This window comes from Rhinolophus ferrumequinum, chromosome 5, assembly GCF_004115265.2.
Source record: "Rhinolophus ferrumequinum isolate MPI-CBG mRhiFer1 chromosome 5, mRhiFer1_v1.p, whole genome shotgun sequence".
Classification (NCBI taxonomy): Eukaryota; Metazoa; Chordata; class Mammalia; order Chiroptera; family Rhinolophidae; genus Rhinolophus; species Rhinolophus ferrumequinum.
This window is the reverse complement of record NC_046288.1, coordinates 29,374,496-29,392,512: the sequence shown is the minus strand read 5'-3', so window position 1 is coordinate 29,392,512 and position 18,017 is coordinate 29,374,496. Positions and strand designations below refer to the sequence as shown.

Sequence of the window (18,017 nt, the reverse complement as noted above, 5' to 3'; positions counted from 1 at the left end):
TAAATAATGACTCAGCGATTGTTCTTTAGCATAAGTTAACCTGAAAGATATTTGAAATGAAGTAGAGTTTAAGGTAGCTCAGAAATCTTTACAGATATAGTCAATTTTTTATTTTGGTTTTTAAAAATATTATGTTCTGTTCTGCCTAACTCAAAAGTAAAGATACACTCAGTCTAGCATGATCACAAAGCTATATATATATATATAAAGCTTCTCTGGATTCCTACCTAATATGTCCATTTTATATATTTTGTGTATGTATTTATAAAGGTAGTAATAGGCAGACAGAATAAAGGAGACAACAAAATGAGAAAAGGTTTCAGCTTACTCTCAACCAATTATAAAGAGCTGCCTCTTCTTCCAGGGGGTGGGGCATCGGTCATCTGAATACTTTCAGTCTCCCTGGGGCTGAGGCCAGGGCCCAGCTAGGCACCAAAGGAAGGTCATGGTCAAGTAAGACTGCAAGGAGCTAGGAAGCATCTACCCTGGAGGAGTGGATCCTGCAGCAACGCACTTACCTCTATGACTGCCAGGAAGAGGAGATCCCCGAGCTGGAGATTGATGTAGAGAAGCTCATGGAAGTAGAGTGACGACATCTGGCTTCCAGGGTCAGGGAGCTGGGTTGACTGTTACGAACCCACTGAGTTCTTCATTTCTGGACTGTTGGACAGGATCCGAGACATGCAGAAGATGAGCACACCTGGAAAGTAGTAAGGGTACTTGCTGGCGCCCATGAACGGTGGCCCCTACCCCGCCCCCACCTCATAGCAGCAATGATACCGGAGCTCCCGGTGGCCAGGCCTGGTGCTGTGAGCAGTGCTCTCCATGCTCCTGGCCCAGGGGCCTCTTCTCTGCCCCCGTAGTTCTCCGTTTTGGGGGGTTTTCATTGTTATTAAACTGATGGAACTTTTTGTGTTTTTATATTGACTCTGCAGTGCAGGACTACCACGTTTCCCTGAAAATAAGACCAGGTCTTATATTAATTTTTGCTCCAAAAGACTCATTAGGGCTTATGTTCAGGATGACATCCTGAAAAATCATGCTAGTGCTTATTTTCTGGTTAGGTCTTATTTTAGGAGAAATACGGTATTAATAAAGCTAAGATGTTCCTTTGGTGCGGCTAAAACCAAAACCAAAACCAAACCAAACAAAAAGCTGCATTCATTCCCTGCCCTTGAATACAGATTTTATTCTAAAAAATTAAATTAAGATTGATTTCATATTTGCATTGATAAAAAAGAAAAGAAAAATGTCATCTTTTAGGCTCAAAAAAAGAAAAGTTGCCTCTATTACATGGAAAGATTTACAGAATTAACTCATTTTATTGCAAGTGACTTGAATTGACATTTCCATTACAGTGCTCTAATGTTTCAGTCCCTTTTAAGACAAAAAAGCTTGCATATCTAAGATGTCCAGTTATGCTGAAACTATAGCCATAGAGTGTTTTTTATGAGAATAGTGCTAATTGGTTTCAGTTCTGAGCCAACGACCCCAAGGTCGATACTGTCAACTTCTAATTTTATGGCTCCCAACTTTTTCAAGTATGCAGCCCTTTTTTTACTATCAAAAATTTTATCAACATCTCCCACCCATGATAGCCACTCTTAATCAGTTCTTTTAAATGAACTTGCATTTCAATAATCAGAAGAGCACTAAATATAATTGAAAGTGTCTTATGGAAAATGTATGTTCCATTTACAGTCATTGCTTCCTTGCTGATAGTAGAGCACTAGTTTCACAGTGGCTCTGGGTCAAAATGCTTGATTTTAAAATTCAGACTCTACTTATTAGAAAACTCCCTAAGGTTCAGTTTCCTCATCTATAAAAAAGAGGATGACATCACATTCTTCAGATGAGGTTATAAAGATTAAATGAGGAAATCCATGTAAAGTGTTCAACAGAGTACATATGTTAAACTCTCACTCCATGTAAATGTTTTTTAGTGGTATGCATACGGACCTACTGCCTATTTGAAATGACACTGATGCCTTTTCCCAAAAAAAGACTAGGAAAAAACCAGTGTCATTAATTAGTCTACCCAGTCCAGGTTGCTGAGCAAAAGACATTTAGGTCACGATAGCAGTAGTGTAGAAATAGAGATAGTATTAATGTCTATGCTGTATTGGAAATTTTTTGGCTGGTTCATTGAGAATTTTACTTAAATGCCAATTGATTTCATTGGAATTTGAAAACCTTGGAGTAAATTTAAGAATGACCTGAGATATTAGTTGATAAATTAAAAGAAGAATTATCTTTGAAAATAATCCTTATCACTTCTTTGCTTATACTATAAATTAATCGTCTCCTTAGTAAGAATTCTAGATGCCTTATTTGTAAAATTTATAATGTTCTGCCTACCAATATATATATAAGAAAAACAGCAACACTTCTTTTAGATAACTTTGGAAAAGCTAATTTAAATTCTTAAGCGTTATACACATCTTAGGTAATATATCATGAAGGTAATACAGGAGTTGAAATAAGAGGTGATAACAAGGGAAAATGGCAATTGTTTTCTTTTTCTTACTGCTAACCATCTTCCCTCAAAACCCTCCTAAAAAAAGAGCTTTTTCACCTAATATTTATATACTTTTCATGGCGCTATTCCTGTTGCTTCATACACTGCTAAGTCCATGAGTGCTTTTGTTTATTTTTTATTGCCCACAACTGTTCTACTTTTTACTTTTGTTATTAAATCAGAAACACTTTTTATTGACTAGAAGGGCAAAAACAAGTACAGCAGAATCATAAGTCTAATTCTCCTTGGTACTAACTGACTTTATAATTTTTAAAAAATATAAATCTTTAAAAAAACAAATTGTATTGGGATGGACTGCTGATTATAAAACAATTTTCTTTGGGTAACATTGGCTCAATTATCCTTCAAATTAAAAATTACATGATTGTATCTACTAGAGGACTGTGTCTGACTTAATACATCTCACCCGGTTTAAAAGCACATGGGCTTGTCAAGTTTCTCCCAGTGTAAATTATCTGCATAAAGAGGGTTCACTAAAAACTTTACATCAGAAAGCAATTATTACTACTTAATATATAAATACTTATTAAAACATGATTGCTATATTTTGTATCCCACTAGAATTATGCTCCATGAGGGCAAATACCTTCATCTGCATTTTCATGACCTTCCCCCCAAAACTTGGAACAGTGCCTGAATCAATAAAAATGTTTGAATGAATGAATGTTATTAATGCAAGTCCAATTACTATAATTAACAATACAACAAAGAATATGTTATGAACAACATGTTACTATACTTAGACCACATAACTACAGATTCGGTAGTTATGGTGGTTTTTTTTAAAGGCAGGCTTTTTATTCTATTTATTCTTCTGACTTGTTTTATCAGTTAACATTTGTAGAATTGAAAATTTTAACACACTTCTCATAAATTAGCCACGATTGAGAAAAACAACGAATTCTCAAAAAACAGAAGTTATATGAGATCTAACAATTATGTTCGTGAACTTGTTGTATGATGTTACTAACCCTTTTGATATCAGAGGGATTATTCATTATGAATTTATACCAGCTGAACAAACAGTTAACCAAATTTACTATTTGGAAGTGCTGAAAAGGCTGTGTAAAACAGTTAGGCAACCTGAACTTTTCACCAACAATTCCTGGCTCTTGCATCACGACAATGCACCAGCTCACACAGCACTGTCTGTGAGGGAGTTTTTAGCCAGTAAACAAATAACTGTACTGGAATACCTTCCCTACTCATCTGATCTGGCCCCCAATGACTTCTTTCTTTACCTGAAGATAAAGGAAATATTGAAAGAAAGACATTTTGATGACATTCAGGACATCAACGGTAGTACAACAATAGCTCTGATGGCCATTCCAGCGAGAATTCGAAAATTGCTTTGAAGGGTGGACTAGGCACTAGCATCCGTGCATAGCTTCCCAAAGGGAGTACTTTGAAGGTGACCATGGTGATATTCAGCAATGACATGTATAGCACTTTTTCTAGGATGAGTTCCTGAACTTAATTGTCATACCTTGTATTATGTGTGTGTGTTGTGAATTGAATGTTTGTGTTTGGCTAGATGCTTTAAGTAAATTTTTCCATTTAAACTGTTATTTTTAAACTCATTGTATTATTGTACTAATTGAGGTTAATTAGTAGAGCTTGCATACAAATGTTTACCTACAACCAAAATTCATACTTTCTTTACTGTTCTAAGAGATTGCTTATTCCACCAGGAGAAAGTCACCTAACTTATCTACCAATGGTGATGATCTGAACTAATTCAGTTAGTGACAAACACTCTGGTCTTGGAGTCAGATTCTATATTCTAATTTCAAAGAATTTCAAGTACCATTGGTAGGCTCTGAACTTCAACTTCCTTATTTGTAAAATTTATGAAATTTATAATGTTCTGCCTACCAATGCATAAATTGATGTCCAGAGCAAATGAGTAAGTATAGGAAAGTGAATATGAACTGTAAAGCAATATTAAAGAATATGATATTGTTGTATTAGTACTCAGCTCTATGTTCATACTGTCAAGAAGACTTTTTTTTTTAATAGTTATAACTTTGCACCAAATTTTCTTTGTGGAAATGTAGTCAAGTCCCAGATATCTGAAGATGACAAATAATATATATAAATAGAATAACAGAAATATCCACTCTATTCTTTTATATTACACTCTATTCTTTTATATTTAACTGGATTCCTTTTTCAGAGTGCATCTTCATATAGAATTCACATGGCAGTAACTTGAAAAAAGCAAAAAAAGTCGAAATATGTGGTTATCAATCAATCATTGATTATGCATTAACCTCCTGTTTAAAATCTACATATTTGAAATGAAAATCAGGAGTGAACTTTCTAATAGATAATCAGAGATTCCATTTAAAAAAAAAAAAGAAAAACAAGGTTGGGAGTAGAATGAGAATAAAAATTTCTGTTACCAGGAAACAACTTGCCCAGTTCTTTTTATCCCCAACCAATTAGTTTAAGTATGACATAAAACTGAGCTCATCAAATCCCTTTATATTAATATCTTTGTCATACATTTTAGAATTCCAAATGGTGGTTTGACTGAATTGGGTAGCAATTTAACTGTTATCCAATCAATACAATCAAAAGGATGTCTGAGTCACACTAAACTTTAGGAGTATCAAGAATGAGAAAAATAATGTGAAAACAACTTAAGTTATAGGGAACTTAAAAATAATTAAGTCATACAAAATATCAAATTTTCACATTACTTGTCCAGTGTATAGTGAAAAAATTACTACATATGCAAAGAAATAGAAAAATGTCACCCATAATCAAGATAAAAACAAATCAATAGAAACCAACTCTGAGATGGCTCAAACACAGTACGTACATAGTCGACAAAGACTACAAGGAAACATTTATTAATTTGGAAAAAGATTTAAAGGACAATGTGTTCGAAGAATTAGAAATAAACATATGAGTAGTCTTAATGAATAAACAGAATCTCAGCAGCAAAATAGAACCTATTAAAAAAATCAAATAGAAATTCTTTGAATGAGATTAGAGATAGAAGAATAATGAACTTGAGACTAATGAACAAGAATTATCCAAACTGAAGAACAGAGAGAAGAAATTGAGTAGAGCCTCAGAAATGTGTAGGATAATATCAAATAGTCTGATACACCATTGGGAGCTTGAGTATTTAAAGTCCCCAAGAGAAAAGAGCTAGAATGTGTCAGAAAAGTACTTCAAAAATAACGGCTGAACATTTCATATATTTGGTAAAAAAGAAAAAAAAAAGAAAGAAAGAAAAACACATTGACTTATACATAGATACAAGAAGTTTAATGCACGCTTATCAAGATAAATATGAAAAGAGCAACACTATGTACAGAGGATAACTACTGAAAACCAAAGGTAAAGTGATAATTTTAGATGCAATCAGGAAAAACGAAGACACTACATACAGGACAGCAATAGTATAATGTAAAAGTTTCCAAGCAGCCTTGGCAGGAAGAGAAAAATGTGATAGAGAAAGAACTAAAGATGGACTTTGTCTCACAATTTTGCCTACAACTAGCTTTACTGAGGGAAAATCCTAATTTTTTTCTGAAGTTAATGGCAAGATAAAGAAGAAGGGAAACTACTTCCAATCAGTTCTTTATGGGCAAAACAACTCCTGTAAAATTCCATTGCTTCAATATTTAATGAATAATTTTTAAAAATATTTCTGTAATAAATTTCTGAGTTGCTGTAACTATTGCTGTAACAGTGTCAGAAGATTTGCTTCATATTTTTCACCCTTTTTCCCCATCTGACTTATTTAGAGCAACCATTGCAACATGAGACCTCTCATTTAAGCCAATTACGATTCTTTCTTTCCAGTTTTAGAATCAATGTAAGCAATCAACATTTGAAAGATTAAGTAAAATTACATAAATAAGACTGAGAAAAGGTTCATGTATTTAGCTCCTAGCATGTGAGTGCCAATTTTCAGTTAGAAAAAGATAAACTCTGCCAAAAGAATGCATTTGGCAGCTAGTGTAGAGATTTCTCAAGAGAACACCTAAATGAGATGTTGCAATTCTTGCTACATGTAGTTTATCATTAAACAAAAGTGGTTGATGTAATTGCAAAAGCAAAGATTTTTTTTTAAAAAATGAAAGAACAGGTTGGTCTTAAGCTCTGTAGCAAATCATAGGAAACAAGTAGCTGTATGTTTGAATGAATTAATCATCAGAAGATGACTGAAATACCATTAAATTAAAAACTACAAAAGTACATATGTTGTATTATCTTAAATAAAGATGAAAACTATAATGTGTTAACAGTTATTCTCTGAATTCTGGGTTTGTCAATTATTTTCAAACTCTTTGGCACTCTTTTAGAGTTTCTTTGTTTCCAAATAATTTACAGTAAGACTAAAGCATTTTCTAATTAACTTACAAAGAAAACTAGGAGTTTAACCAAAGGAAAAGTTTAGATTTGTGGTAGGCAGAAAGTTAATTTTTGAACAAGACTATCTTCCCATATTCCCTCCAACAATGTTCACACTATCTACTAATTTCCTTTACCACATGGGTTTCCATTGGCCTTACACAGATATCTCTTGCTTTGTTATCTTTTTTCCAACTAACTGGACTCTATTTTCAGAACCTAACACCCAAGTATTTTCAATATAGATGGAGGATCTGACAAAAAATGTAACTGCTTAGTGCAGCTTATTAAGATTTTGATGGAATTTGCCCATGCAGTTAGTCCTTAGCTACTAAATTGATAATGGAATTCTATATCACTTATCTGTGATAGTTCTAAACCTAGGATACAGGGCTGGTTTTAAATTTTCCACTGAGTTCCAGGCCTCATTTATTCCAATGATCTTTTCAGATATTATAAATTTGAAAAGCCAGTGGAGAAAGTGATAATAGCTAGAATATGATGAATAGAAAACATTAAGGCATGGTACTATGTGGTTGATGTTATGGTAAACCCTACACATGAATTATCTTAATTAAACTCACAACAATCTTATGACAAAAGTACTACGAGTTATCACCACTTTGCATATGAGAAAAATGAGACTTAAAGAGACAAAATAACTTCCCAAGATTATGTAGTCAATAAGCGCTGAGTAGGGATTTGATTCTAGAGCTTGCATACCCAACCCCTACCTAATCCTGCCTTCCTGAAAAGAGGGCTATTATAAGAACCAGGAGCTGACTTGATTCCAATGAATGGTAACTACTTGTGCCTCTCTGGGCAAATCACAGAATCTGTCTAGGACTTCGTTTCCTCTTCTGTAAATTGAAGATGTAGAATTCCATGCTGTATAAGGCCACTATGAGATCTCAAATTATAGTATCCTGAAATAAACTAGTGGTATGGTATTAATAGAAAGAAGTTTAAATTAGGTGTAGAAAGTCCAAGATAACTTTTGTGATTTGGGGACAGTCATTTAACCTCTCTAGTTATCTCCCTCAAGAAGAGGTTATTATATATATATATGTGTGTGTATATGCATTTATATGTGTGTGTGTGTGTGTGTGTGTGTGTGTGAGCGCGCGCGCACTCACGTGCTTGTGTCTGTATCTCAGTAGCTTCAAAAAATTTAATATAGAACCTAAATATAAAGTACTATCCCATCCCCTTCAATACATTTTATAGCATTGAATTATGGATTTGAGCAATTGTGATAAATTGGCTTCTCACTCTTGTTTTTTCCCTCATCACTTAAAAAAAACTAGTCTGATTTAGTGGTTACCAGAGGGTAAGGGGGTTGGGGGGTAGGAGATGAGGGTAAGGGGGATCAAATATATGATGATGGAAGGAGAACTGATTCTGGGTGGTGAACACACAATGTAATTTATAGATGATGTGATACAGAATTATACACCTGAAATCTATGTAATTTTACTAACAATTGTCACCCCAATAAATTAAAAAAAAAACACACAAAAAAAACCTAGCCTGCAGTATTTTAAGGTAATCCTTATTTGCAGTAGGTTGAAACAGAGAAGGAAGAAGGGAGGGAAGGAGAAACACAGAAACCTCCAAGTTTCTATTTATGTATGAGAAAGGTAGGGAATGTCCAAAAAAGACCTATAAAGGACAGGCAGGATGTACCCACTAATAAATTAAATAAACTTTAGTAAAAAGCAGCAGTGGAAAATAATCTGTGTATACTCTGACTCTTTTCAAGTTTGACAAAGTTAATGATTAAAGTCTCCCAGATTTGTCACTGCATTTTCCCCAGGGTGTTTATTTGCCTTGATTGATATTATTTTATCTCTGTGGGCCAAGGATGACTGCCCTTTCTTCTGTGTAGAGATTAATAATTGATTAGTTCATAGTTGGGAAATAGTAAAAGGGAATTGATTACTTTGGGCTGCATTTTTCACTGGGTAACCTGCAGGAAACAGGAGTGCTGCAGGACTTGCTGGCAGGAAAATGAAGAAGGTGCCGTTTCTCCTGCTGGCTGTAGCATTTGTGCATGCTCTAGAGAGAGGTAAGACTTCCAGTGGTGTGACTATGTATGAGAACTCTTACTAGTCTAATTTTCTGTTACCGTTTTAAAAAATTATACAAATGGTGATAAACAAGAGAATTTGTGAATATGTTGGGGAGAAAGGGAAGGATCAGAGAGACTCGTGTCAGAGCTCAAATATGGTATGTAGCCTTCAATTGGAATAGCCAAGAAATCAAGTTAATCTCATGAAAGAAAGAAAAATTATATAATTTGTCAGTTAGCCTTCCTTGCTTTTTTGAAACCTAGAGAGAATGGTTTGAAATTAGAAATATTTTAGTTGTTAAAAGATAATGCAAATGGAGTCTATGAAACATCACTGAGCATTTTTTCAGACTTCAAATATTTATCGCCATTGAAAGCATAATATACCATATCAATGATGCATGAGGTTAACTGAGATTTCTTTGATCCTCTTCAAGGAATCCTTCCTGTATGTGTAATATTTGGAAATGCATTATCGTTTTTAAAATATCCCAAATAAAATAATTCAATAGCTATGAAACTATAAAAGATAATTGAGCTATATTTTTTATTAAGATTATTCTTCAAATGGCATCTCCATCTTTTAGCAATGTTTAAAACCTTTTTAAATGATACAGGCTGAAATTATGCATATAACTTTGTGGAAAGTTCCCATGCTGCAAAATTTATAATCAGTTTCAATTTACTTTCCTGGCTGATTCTTTAATGCTTCTAAGGGAATCTGCATTCATCCTGCTTTGAAAAATTAACTTTCATTTAGTGCTTTCAGTTAAGAATCTCATCCAAATCATACATTAGTATTCATATTAATAATGTATTTAACCATTGGAATAAACTACGTGTACTACGTCTGTATCAGAAATTATTGGTATTAACTATAACATGAATAATCTTACTGCGGACATTTTCTTATTCTTTTTACTTTCACTTTTCCTTGATCTTACTTTTATCATTCAAATAATTTAAAATTTTGTCTTATTCACCCATAGATTCTTAAATAAGCTATGGATCTTTCTTTATGTAAGACTACAAAGTCTGAGATATGGGGTATAGATAAGTAAAATAAATTGTGTCCCTTACAAGACCTCTGAATACGCCAAGACCCAAGAAACCCTACAAGCTTACTCTTTTGTCCAAGGTTTCCCTGGAGCAGATATGAACCTGAAAAATCCTACTGAAGCAGGTTTAGTTCAGAATATCCAAAACAGAGAAGGTCCAGTGCTGGAATTATATGTGGACTCCATAATGTGGGACATGAGTGACCATTTTGGACTACGGACTCAATAACTGTACATTGGTCTCACCTCGAAGAGTTACGGTGCCCTTTGAAAACTAGCAGATTATTCTGCAACCTCTGTTTCGACATCCTTCTGTATTTTCTGGCTCTGATGAAATGAATGCTAAAAACCTCAAGCCAGCTGCCTTAAAAGTCTAAACTTCACAATGAACTTCAAATTACCCATGTGCCATAGGTCTGATGATATTATCTGAGACAGACATTTATAAGCAACAAATATTCAACATTTGGAAATGATGCTCCTGACCCATCAGTCCTCTGTTCTATAAGGCCTGAGCATGACCCAAATACCAAGTTAGTGGTTCACTTGGAAGCTAGGCATGTGCCCTCTGGCAGGAAGTTACAAAGTATATGGATAAAGGAGTTGAGAGAGCTTTGGATGGTGAGGGATTGGTTTGGGCTGCAGCTCTCTCTGCCTGTTACAGTTCTGGAGAGCTAACTGATCGTCTACAGCATTTGTTTAGAACACCTCTTCCAAAGTATATTTCACTCAAGACTTGTCTTGGAAAAAACTTTATATGGCCAAACACATTTAAGAAATAAAACATGCATTAGTCCTTCTTGGTTAGTTCACAATCAATGCCTTTATTGTCCCCAAGGTTTTGTCTGAGCAGTCCTACCAGAAAGAAACCTTATTTAACTCAGAATTCCCCAAGCACACTGGCTTTTACCTAAAATGCCAAGACCCCATGAAAGTATTCTTTGAAAATTGACACTGCTGTCGCTCAACATGAACATCAACGCCAGTTAGGCCAGTCCTCTTTAATCAAGCCGCCCTGGGAATTCAGTTCACATCTGGGGAGAGAAGGGCTTATCAAATGTGCCAAATCTAGGTGGTGTCATAAGGAAACATCCACTTTAGCTACCCCTTGAAAGGCAAAAAGGCAGTGTTTGCCAGTTGCCTCCCCTTGGCTTCTTTCCCCAGGACTGAAATGTAAGTAGCACTAATCTGCAATGTATCTTTCTCTCCCCCCCCAAAAAAAAAAAAAACACAAGTAACAAAGACTGCTGACACAACTATACAATTATCAAAGAAATAATGCTAACAGGAAATAAACCATTATAATTTATACAAGCTGTTGGCAAGAATAGGACATTTACTATGAACATTTTCATTTTTGCTTTAAGCACTTCATTCTCAGCATACAGTTTTACTAAATAATACCCAACAGAAAGAAAGCCCCCTTTGGGTTGGTGGATGAGCTATGTTTCCTTCTTCCACTTGCTTGTCAAAACAGCCGTAGACAATGTGGGTTATCCCAATCTCCCAAACCACCACTGAATCACTGTTTCTCTTTTTTACAAGTTTCCTGCCCCTTCATCAGTTACCACTTGAAAAACAAAGCTGTCCTAAGTTTGGTTCAGGAACACAGCTGTACAGAATGCCAGAGAGAAATAACTTAGGATAAGTAGATATCCCCTCTATTTTTCCAAATAACTTTATAAGCTTTCTGTAAAACCTACATATGATTATTGAGGAGAAGACGTAGAATGTGAGCACTACATGATGAAAAGAAGACAGCCACGTAAAGATCTAGAAGTGAGTTTGAAGTGGGAGGAACTCAGGTGTAAAAGTCCTGAGCTAAGAACAAACATGGTCCAATCCAAGTGCACAAAGAATCCAGAGTAAAAGCATAAAAGAGTCTTAGCCAAGAGGGGAAAGGAAAAGGAGCCAAAGCCAGAAAAGTAGCTAACTTCGTCATCAAAAGCAATGCTAACCTTCCTGGACATCAATAACAATATCACATTTCATCGTTGCAATGTGCAATGCCTGGTGTGCACTCATCAACTTGTGTGTGGTGTAGGGATAAGTGTGCACATTCTTTAAAAGGCCACAGATGAATCGATATAGGAAGGAGATAAAGAAATCCCTAAAAGGAATCGATAACTCTCTCCTCTACTATCTATGATAGTATCCAGTATCCAGTATTAATTCTGCCTACTGCAACGTTTCTTTCTCCTATTTTCCCCCAGCTCACCGTGCCGCACCCACGCTGTCCTCCACACTATCCCATACTCTATGAACTCTGTACCTCAGGGCTTCGTACTAGTCCTCCCTCCTCTTAGATCACTGATCCCCCTGATAATCCATCTAGCTCCCTTCCTCACCTCCTTCTGGTGTTTGCTCCAACTTCATGTACTGAGAAGGCTTCCTTGACTAACCTATCTCAAATAGCACGTACCACTCCATTTTTCTCTATTCCTGTACCATGCCTTTTTTTTTTAGCATTCATCACCTTACCTTATCACCAGCTGTTCATTTGTTTTTTGTAATGAATTAAAATGTAAACTGTAAAATGTAGAATTCTGGCAGAACCAGAATTTTATGCTAATTAGTTGGGTTTACAAAGATAATGCTATCACTTGCATTGCTGCCTTTATTTGAGTTACCTCAGCTAAAATCTTTTGCTACTGTACGACCAAGTATAAGAGGGAAATACCTGTCACTATCACCAGTGTAGGGGGAATTAAGTGAAACTCATGCTGCTTACTATGAATCATCCATAACTGGTCCAAACGCCACATCATCCCTATCCCGTGAAACTAACTCTGTCTTCTAACTTCCCTATTTTCCTGACACCATCATATCTGGGTTATTTATGTTCAATCCTATAAAGCCTTCTTGGACTTCTTTCTTCATCTTATTATCCATATTCAATCATTTCCACATTCTATAAAATTCAGCCTTGAAATGGCTCGGACTTTGTACATAGCGTTCTAATGTAGAAACTTCCTCAGTGTTCCTTTTGTATCTCCCCTTTACCTTCCTCATATGCCTGGTTCTCGGTCTGTGAACACCGCCTCTCAAACCTACTAGGTTTCCATTTACATTTCCATACACTGTCCTAGTCCAGGCCTTTGTTCCCCTTTACCTGACTATTATGTCTTCCTAACCAAATCCCTGCCTCCCACCCTTTGCCCAACTAATTATTATTAAAATACAATATAAAACTTGACATGATGTAATAAATGGAGTCCAAAAATGAATTGATTACATTAAAAAATCAGAATCACCATTGTGAGATTAATGAAATAATGGGTTTGAGTATGTATAGCTGGCTGGTGAGATTCTAGGGATCAAGCTGTCTGATATGAATCCACCCCAATTCTAATCTCTGTTTAGAGTCACCTGATGGTGGGTGTGATCTCAGGCTTAAATATTAATGAGTGTGTGGTAGGCAGAATGAGGGCCCTCCAAAAATGTCCACATCCTAATGCCCAGAAACTGTGGATAGGATAGGTTACATCACAAAAGAGAATTAAAGTTGCAGATGGAAGAATGTTTGCTAATCAGCTGAACTTAAAGTAGAAAAACAATTGGGATTGTCTGGGTGGGACCAATGGAATCACAAGGATCTTTAAGGTGGAAGAGAGAAGCAGAAAAGAGGTGACAAAAAAAAAAAGGCACAGAGAGATACAAAATTGCTGGCTTAGAAGATGGAGGAAAGTGGCCTACAGCCAAGAAATGTAGGCCACCTCTAGAAGCTAGAAAAGGCAAGGAAATGGATCCTCCCCTACAGCCTCCAAGAGGAACATAGTCCTGCTGACACACTGATTTTAACCCCCTGAGACCTGTGTCAGATTACACAATAGAACTGTAAGGTACAACAATCTGTGTTGTTTAAGGCACTAAACTTGTGGTAGTTTGTTACAGTAGCAGTAGAAATGTAGTATGGTATGCTTCTGGGTCCTGTGACTAGCTGGGACTTCCTGAAGAAAAGGAACATTGAGTCAAGGCATCTCATTGTTGATAGACTACGATTTTATTGGTCAGATCCAATGAAGTTGGGAGAGTTGGCCAGGAAATGACTGTGGTACATATTAACTAAAGTCCCTGCTCCCTGGGAGTTTTCTATTTTTATCTCCTTTTCCATATTCCTCTGACCAGAAATACTTTAGCCTATCATGTGTGAGGACTAGAGGAATCATATATCTATATCATAAGAGAATATAAAATCTGATACAATACATTATCGCTGGATTTTACTATAAGAGCAGTTGCTAATATTCATTGAGTGTTTACCACATGTTAGGCAGGAGATGTGCTAAGCATTTTTATATAGATTAACATGTTTCATATAACAGCCTTATGGAGAAGGTACTATTGATCTTAAATCCAAGATTTCTATTATTTGAACACGGCTTGAGTTGGTCATTCCCCTACTTGAATATATTTCAATAGATAACCTATTATCTTAAAAAAAGAAGTAAAACTTTGACTCTCAAGCCTTTCTGTGTTTAAGTCCCATACTCCAGTTTCCTTATCCAACTACTCATTAGTCCCTAGACATGACTTGTGATTTTCCAACTTCAAGTAAAATTCTCTCCTAATTCATTTACTCCTGTTAAAATCCTACTTATCATTCATGGTCCAGCTCAATTAATATAATAGTTCTTTACATGAAGCTTTCTAAAAGCCCTCTTCCGTTCTAAAATTTCAGAATGCTTTGCTTCAATTTCTCCTGAGGCAATGATCACTATTAGTGTTGTACACTTATCTCTACTTCCAGACTTCGTTTCCTTAAGGATTGGTGACTTTAGAGTTTTCTTTTGCATAGTAACTTACTCTTGGTATACATGGTCAATAGAGATTTGTCTCATGCAAATGTATAAAAATAATCACAAACTGACTCGATTTAGCTAGTAATAATAACTGACAAGTATATGCTGTTTACTGTGGAGGGAGCAGGCACTGTTTTAAGCATTTTACATATACAAGGTGTGATCAAACAGTATGATGAATGCTTAAGTAAAAAAAATTATTACAGTAAAAGACACATTGCCATCAGTACCCCTCAAAATACTCCCCCTCGCTTCGAACACATTTATCCCATCATTCTTGGCACTTTCTGGAGCAGTTCTGGAAGTCCACTTTCATGAGTGTCTTTAGTTGTGCTGTTGTGGATGCCTCCATGTCCTGAATTGATTCAAAACGTTTTCCTTTCATGGTCATTTTGACTTTGGGGAAGAGCCAGAAGTCGCATGCCAGATCTGAGGAATACGGTGGAGGAGGACACACTGTAATGTTTTTTTGACCGAAATTTCTATACCAGAAGTGTTGTGTGACATGGAGGTTTTCTGTTGTGATCACAAAATACAGTGAATGCTGTTACCAAATGCCATCCAACGGAAAGGCAGGGATCTTCAATACGGGAAGTGGCACATTGAAACTTAGTAACAGTGTGTGACAAGTTTCAACTTGTTTGCTGCAGTCGGATGTGAGCTATGGTTGAGAGAAGGCATGTTTTAAAGTGTGCCATATAACATCCTCCATCATGACAACGCTCCGTGTCACGCATCGCTTCTGGTACACAGCAACTTCTGTCAAATAAAAACGTTACGGTGTGTCTCATCCACCTTATTCACCAGATCTGCACTGTGAGACTTCTGGCTCTTCCCCAAAGTCAAAATGATTCAGGACATTGAGGCAGCCACAACAGCACAACTGAAGACACTCACAAAGGACTTCCAGAACTGCTTCAGAATGTGGCAAGAATGATGGGATAAGTGTGTTCAAAGCAAGGGGAACTATTTTGAGGGGATTAATGGCAATGTGTCTTTTAATGTAATAAATTTTTTTGAATTTAAACATTCACTGTATGTTTTGATCACACCTCATTGTAATTAACTAATCGAATCTTCACAACAATCCTATGAAATACAGTTGTCTCTGTTTTACAAATGAGAAGGCTGAGGAGGAACAGACAGGATAGAGAACTTGACCTTGGTCTCACTATTAGCAGGGATTCAAATCCAGGCAGTCTGGATCCAGGATCTCATCCCTAAGTCATGATAAAATATGAAATAATCATGATAAAACAGCCATGGATATTTTCTTTGGCCTGTGTGGTTTGAGTCAGCAAGGTGTCTTTAAAGTTCAACTTGATTTGTTGTCAACATTTTAAAATCTGAAGATTTCACATAAAAATCCAGATTTTGAGTTTCTCCAAAAGCATGAGAAGATGTAGCAATAGGGCCAAATTTTCATGTGGCAACAATGACCTGGAGCTGAATTATGACTGGCCCTTTTCAAGTAGAACCATGAAACCAATACTGGGCATTTTTCTTTCTTCACTTGGATCAAATGTTAAGTTACACAGTTCCCACATCCTAAGGGCATTTGTATTTGCTATCCTTGGTGTCTTGGATAGTATCTAATAATGAGTCTTCAGTTTCTCACTGGAATTTCATAATTAGAAAATTGCATTCCATTAAGTAAAAAAAAAATTGTTAATACTTCAGCATAATAATTATGTGCTATAGAATTGTTTTAGCTTTATAAAAAGTTTATACAAATAGTTTTTATAATTAAAAAAAAATGGTCACTAACCTTTGAAAAGAAATTTACCATATACAAAATAATGCCATTTATGGTGTAATCTGCTGGACTTAAAAAGGCATTTAAAGGGCTCAAGAGATCTGCTTGACAAAAGCCATGTATGATGATAGAGACAGTGATAAAAATAAACATTATAGTTTTGTCATTGGATTAAGTGTATATATGGAAATTATGCAGTTTTAATAGCTATTGAGATGTGTGGATTGATAGGAAACAGTGAAAGAAAATTATCTGTGTCCAATATTTTCTGAATTGTTTTAATTAAGAGATAGAGTACATGGTTAGCTAATGAAGCAGAATCATCACCTCTTCCTGTTTTTATCAGCTCAAAGGTATACAATATGGAAATATGATTTTGCCATTCCTTATTGAATAATACTTTCTTCAGATTTCATAAGAAATGCTTAATGAATTGGCTTTTTGAATACTCATATCTGTCCAGAATTGTGCCAGGCACTCGGGACCTAACAATATGATCTTTGCATTGAAAGAACTTTCACAGAAAATAAGACAATTCTCCTTAAAGGAAACATAATTAGTATTGTACTCCTCTCTAAGATCTGTTAGCAAATATCTAGTGAGTTACTACATATACCTGTCTCTACAGAAACCAGAGCACTGAACTGAGACTTTCTGCCAAACTGCTTACCTTTCTAGGTTTAGTAATTTAAAGAACTGAATTTCTTTCCAGTGACTCAGACTCAGAAAACTGCACACCTGACAGCAAACATTAGTATCAACATGAAAAGCCATATTAACGCTTCATATGATTAAAAATATCAATGGAGAGGGAATTTTTTTTAAAAGCCTGAAAATGAAATAAATGTTAATTCAATTGTCACTTCTTCCTTGACAGAGTTTCTAGTGATATATCAACCATTTTGTTTAGCTCCAATAATAAGGTTGGCTTCCTAAACCAGTCCAGCAATGTTTAATTTCTTAAGTGAAAGCCACTACTCTGAAATCACCAATATCTAGCCTGACTGTTTGAATAAGCACTGCAAACCATATTCTTAAAAGGTAAAGTTTAAAAAAAAATCAAAAACAAATATACTGACCTTTTCTGATACAGATGAGCCTGTCAGAAATAAAATGCCAAAGGAATAAAATTGCAAAACTATAAAATTCCAACAGAGCTCTAAAACCCCATGATTCTTCAGAAAACAATAGGAAATAGCAACTTAAGACAGTTCCTAGGATTCTGTATAAGCATGTATCCAATTCAATGGTATATAAACAGCTTCTCTAGGTGACCAAATTGGTTTTAGAGGAAGATTCTAACAAAAGTTAAAGCATTCAAAATACTTATTTTAGTAAAGTTTATACCAAGACAGTGAGTATCTTATTGACTCAGCCCACTAGACTGAAAGTTCTATAAAGGCAGAGATGTGTCCAT

The 18,017-nt window shown here is 35.5% G+C and overlaps 1 protein-coding gene across 1 annotated transcript in view; it reads left to right on the top strand.

Moving 5' to 3' along the window:
- Positions 1-8,841: 8,841 nt before the first annotated feature.
- The window catches only part of GC (GC vitamin D binding protein), a 36,292-nt gene continuing 27,116 nt past the window's right edge, over positions 8,842-18,017 (top strand). The window contains exon 1 of the mRNA XM_033106458.1: positions 8,842-8,981. Coding sequence (XP_032962349.1) covers positions 8,924-8,981 — 58 coding nt within the window. The 5' untranslated portion in view covers positions 8,842-8,923. The remainder of the gene's footprint in view (positions 8,982-18,017) is intronic.